This window comes from Oxyura jamaicensis, chromosome 11 (assembly GCF_011077185.1).
Source record: "Oxyura jamaicensis isolate SHBP4307 breed ruddy duck chromosome 11, BPBGC_Ojam_1.0, whole genome shotgun sequence".
In the NCBI taxonomy this organism is placed as follows: domain Eukaryota; kingdom Metazoa; phylum Chordata; class Aves; order Anseriformes; family Anatidae; genus Oxyura; species Oxyura jamaicensis.
In genome coordinates, this window is record NC_048903.1 from 20,012,676 (window position 1) to 20,017,542 (window position 4,867).

Sequence of the window (4,867 nt, forward strand, 5' to 3'; positions counted from 1 at the left end):
TCCGCGCCGCCATTGGCCGCCCGCTCAGGGGCCTCCCTTCGCCTATTGGCTGGAAGAGGCGAGGTCCCGCCCTCCCGCCCGCCATCTTGGTAGTGGCGGCCGCAGGAGGCCGCCATGTTGGGGAGGGCGGGATGGCGTGAGGTGGGGGGTCCCTTGGGGTCCTGTGGGGGACTGTCCCTGCTGCCACCGGCTACCTGTGGCGGCCAAGGGTACAGAGCAGGAGGTGGCAGCTCACTGTGTGTGGAACAAAAGCAGCTCACTGTGTGTGGAACACAAGCATTGCCCGGGGAAGATGGAGATGACCCCGAGGACTCACCCGCTGGCTGCAGGCATTCAGAGCCCCCGTGCTGGAATTGGCCCTGGGACGTTTTCATGGCAGCACTGGTCCCATGAGGGGGTGACCCCATGATCCTCACCACCAGAGCTGAAATCCCTTCCCGGCAGCGCTGGGGCTGCAGCCCTGTGCTCGCTGTGCCAGCCCCAGCCCGCCGGCCTCACCTTCCCACCGCCACAGCGCCGGGGAGGCTGCGGGACGTGGCAGAATGTCTGTCCCCTGTCACGCTCCCGGCCAGGGAGGTTGTCCCCCTCTGTGTGACAATCTGACAGAAAATTTCTCCCTTACCAACATCCCTGGCAGGTCGCTGCAGCCTCGCTGGTTTACCAGCCTGCGAAGAGCGGCTCTTGCTATATTTAATCCCTCGGCGCACTATCTGTGAGGTATCCTGAGTTAATGCGGTCTGCTCAGAGGGCTGGTTTTAATTAAAATATTAATGAAGAAGAATCTAGAAAGGAAACGGAGCTTTAACTAGCGCGCCATGATTCAACATCCCTGCCTTTGCAGCGCCGTCATCCAGACCCTGCCGAGGCAGCGTCTCCGGCCAGGCTCTCCTCCCGCACCAGGGCACGTCCAGCTGTGCTGCTGGGCCACGTAAAGCTGCTCTGAGAGCAGGATCCAACCCAGGGACCTGCCTCTGTGCAGAAGTCTTCCTCAGCTGCAGAACAAGCCGCTCGTGGGCCTCCTGTCTGCCCCTTGGTTGTGCACCAGCAATGGGAAGGCAAAATGCGGTTGTGCCGGAGACCTCTGCAATAAAACTGACCCTGCAGGTGGGCAGCTTTGTTGAATCCGTCCTGATCTGTTCAGCATCACGCTTAGGAGCCACGCTTGCCCAGAGGAACAGGGTCATCCATCTGCTCCTGGGTGGTGCTTGGGGACAGGGCTGGCCACCAGCGCTTGCAGCCCCTGGCTGCTTTGATCAGGAGTGAGGACCGCGGCTCAACGAGGGGCTGGCATGGGAATTTTGGAGTGCCAGAACGCCTCAGAGCAGTCAGCGGTCCACTACACCCTGCACCGTCAGGAAACTGGGCAAAAACACCATTGCAAAGGGCCAAACTGACAAGAAACCCCCCAAAAGGCGAGAGGAGCTGCAGCCAAGGGTTGTACTTGAGGTGGCAACGCCAAGGAGCTCCCCTTGAGCCCAGGCGGGTCCAAGTGCAGACAGACCCACAGTCAGCACGCAGCACACCCCAAGAGCAAACCACCTCGCCAAGCACTCCCTGCTTTCACGGCCCTGAGCTCAGCACAGCAGCTAACGAAGCTGCATACGTGCATCCAGCCCCACAGGAGCAGTGCGCAGTCATCTCGACTTCCTGGGGCTGTTCAAGGACAACTTTTGCATACGAGAAAGGAAACCCAGGCAGTGTATCACCTGAAAACAAACATTGTGCACAGCCCTGCTGCAGGCTGCCAGGGCACGGCTCTGCCCCGCGTCCCGGCCCCGCCACGCTGCCGCTTGTCGCGCTTTGACGCGCAGGGGGGTGGGAAGTGGGGGAATCTGACGCTCCTGCAGTGATTTGCAACCTTTTCCCAACCTGTTCATTTTTTTTTTCTCCAATTTCTTTCATTTTTAATTAAATTCCCCCTATGCACATACACGCTTGGCTTTTGTTTGATTTTTTTCCAAGGCGGTAGCTTTTAATTATATCTTGATTTCACATTAATTACAGTTTTACCCAAAGCGAAGGGCTGTGCGCTTTATAATTCAAATGCGCTCCCACCAATCCTGCCGGCTGGGTTATCTCTGCCTCCAAAGCCCCGCGCCCGGCCCCGGCGGTGCCGCCCTGGCTGTGTCTGGAGGCAGCGGCAGGTCCCGGGGAGCAGGAGAGCCAGCAGCCGGCTCGGCCCCGCGCCGGGCAGCGCGCTTGGGTTTCCTCCCTCTGCCGTCACTGCCAAAGCAGGCTACAAAGCTGGCTGATGACAGGGTGAATGTCACATTCAAATCGCACTCGTTTGTGCAGAAAGCGAGACGCAGACACGGGCATCATGGCCAAGATCTGCTGCATTTTCCTTCCCGATGCAGCTGGAGCTCCGTCCTGCCTCGGCCCCCCGTCCCCGTGGCTCCTGGGGCTTTGTGGCCGAGCCCCAGGGGCAGTCGGGATGGTGGTGAGCGTGGTGGCCCTGGGGGGGTCAGACGCCACTGTGCTCCCCAAACCCCAGCCCAGCTGATGGTACATTTGGGCGATCCCACCAGTGCACAGATGATCTGCATCCATCCTCCTGCCTCCCCAGCCCCAGGGCACTGCAGCAGGCAGGGCTGCACCTCCCAGCCATGCCTTCCTCAACTACTCAGCTCTGCCATTTCCTTCCCCAAAAGATGGAGGTGACACTGCTTGGGGTCTCCAGGAGGGAATTCTCCCCTAGCTGGAAGCCTCTCAGCCAAGCCATGGTGCTGCGGGCACAGTCCCAGCTGCAGTGCCCTGGGGCAGCCCTTTGGCCACGAGGGACAGACGGGTGGCCCCAGTGGCCCCAGTTTCTGCTCATGGCTTAATGGAGCTGAGGTGGGTTTTATGCATCATGCAAACGGGAAGCTCGTAATGACGAGCTTCATTTTGCTGCTTGACCTTTCACAGCAGGCCGTCCGCTCTCTGCTCTGCTGCAGGCACCGAGCCACGCCGGCCTCCCTGGGTGTCATGCTCCCACGGGACATCGGCTCAGAGAGACACCCCAAGGCCCCACCTCGGTGCCTTCAGCTGGCTTCTGCTGCTCCTGGCCATGCCAAACCAGCAGTGCACCATGCTGCCGGCTGCTGGCACGCTGCCTGCCTTTGCCCCTAGGCCTCTTCCAGAGGATGCAGCCCGCGGACACCCCAGAAACGCTGCCTCTGGTCCTCCCTGCCCTGGTGCTCGGGTCGCTGGTTTTCAGCCCCAGCCCTGTATGCTGGCGAGGTCTCTGCTCCTCCTCCGCAGGCGATGCAGGGCTGCACAGAGCCCACGGGGACACTTCCCCAGGACACCTCCTGGCTCTGAGTGCTCCCAGGAGCGCTGGGGGACTCCTTGTGTCATTGCAGCCACCTTCCCAGCTCGCTGCGCATCGTGACGTGGGATGGCCCCTGAGGAGCTCATGGATTCCATGCCTCTGGTCTGAGGCTGCGGACTGAGCCGTGGCCGTGCCTGACCTCTGAGGTGGCCACACCAAACCTTCCAGGTGGCAGGAGCCTGCGTGACAGGGCTGTCCCACAGCTCTGCTCCGCACCCTGCACGCCGCTGCGGGCCCTGCAGCCTGCACAAAGCCACGTGCCCTGCACCCTGCGCCCTTCGCCATGCACCCTCACCTGCACTCGTGCACCCCGCACCCTACACCCCATCGTGTCCTGCACCCTGTATGCAGCTGTGCCATGCACCCTGCGCCCAGCACCCAGTTGTGCCCTGCACCCTGCATGCACCTTGCACCCCGCACTCCTCTGCATGCAACTGTGTGCTCTGCACGGTGCTGTGCACCCTGCCCTCAGCACCCTGCATGCCCCCTGCACCCAGCTGTGCCCAGCACCCTGCATGGAGCTGCATGCTGTGCACCCTGCCCCCAGCACCCTGCATGCCCCCTGCACCCAGCTGTGCCCAGCACCCTGCATGGAGCTGCATGCCCCCAGCACCCTGCCCCCAGCACCCTGCATGCCCCCTGCATCCAACTGTGCCCCTCACCCTGCATGGAGCTAGCTGCATGCTGTGCACCCTGCCCCCAGCACCCTGCATGCCCCCTGCATCCAGCTGTGCCCAGCACCCTGTATGGAGCTGCATGCCCCCAGCACCCTGCCCCCAGCACCCTGCATGCCCCCTGCACCCGGCTGTGCCCAGCACCCTGCACGGAGCTGCATGCTGTGCACCCTGCCCCCAGCACCCTGCATGCAGCCGTGCGCTCTGCACGGTGCCGTGTGCCTGCACCCCGCATGCTGCGCACCCTGCGCCCTCAGCACCCTGCGTGCACCGCACCCTGCGCCCTGCACACACTCGCGCGCTCCGCACCGCGCACCCTGCACCTTGCACGCACCCTGCGCCCAGCCCCGCCCCCCGCAGCCGATCCTTGCACCCCGGCAGCCTGCGGGGCCGTACCGAGCCGTGCCGTACCGAGCCCTACCGAGCCCTACCGGGCGTTACCGAGCCGCACCGAACCGAGCCGCACCGAACCGAGCCCCCCGCTGCGCTGCAAGCCCCGGGCGGTGGCGGCGGCAGCGAGGAGGGCGGAGCCGGGAACGGGGGCGGGACGAGCCGAGCGGAGCCGAGCGGGGCCGGGCCGAGCCGCTCCCCCCCCCCCCCCCCCCCATGGCGGGCCCGGCAGGGGGCGCGGCGGAGGTGCGGGGATGGGGCGATGGCGCGGGCGGGCGGCGGGGCCCCGCGGGAGCTGTCCCTGGAGGAGGTGCTGAAGTGCTACGAGCAGCCGCTCAACGAGGAGCAGGCGTGGGCGCTCTGCTTCCAGGGCTGCCGCGCCGCCGCCGCCGCCCCCGCCGCGCCGCCCCGCACCGCCGACATCCGCCTGCGAGCCGACGGCAGCGTGGGGCTCCCGGCACCGCCGCCCGGTGAGAGGCGGCGGGGAGGG

The 4,867-nt window shown here is 64.6% G+C and overlaps 1 protein-coding gene across 3 annotated transcripts in view; it reads left to right on the top strand.

Annotated features, from left to right (window-relative positions):
- Positions 1 to 4,599: 4,599 nt before the first annotated feature.
- SPIRE2 (spire type actin nucleation factor 2) overlaps positions 4,600 to 4,867 on the top strand; it is a 28,516-nt gene continuing 28,248 nt past the window's right edge. For all 3 annotated transcript variants that reach the window (XR_004753833.1, XM_035336808.1, XM_035336807.1), the window contains exon 1: positions 4,600 to 4,847. Coding sequence is in view for 2 of the 3 variants with exons in the window: in XM_035336808.1 (XP_035192699.1) it covers positions 4,640 to 4,847 (208 nt within the window). In the remaining variant the exon portion in view is untranslated. The remainder of the gene's footprint in view (positions 4,848 to 4,867) is intronic.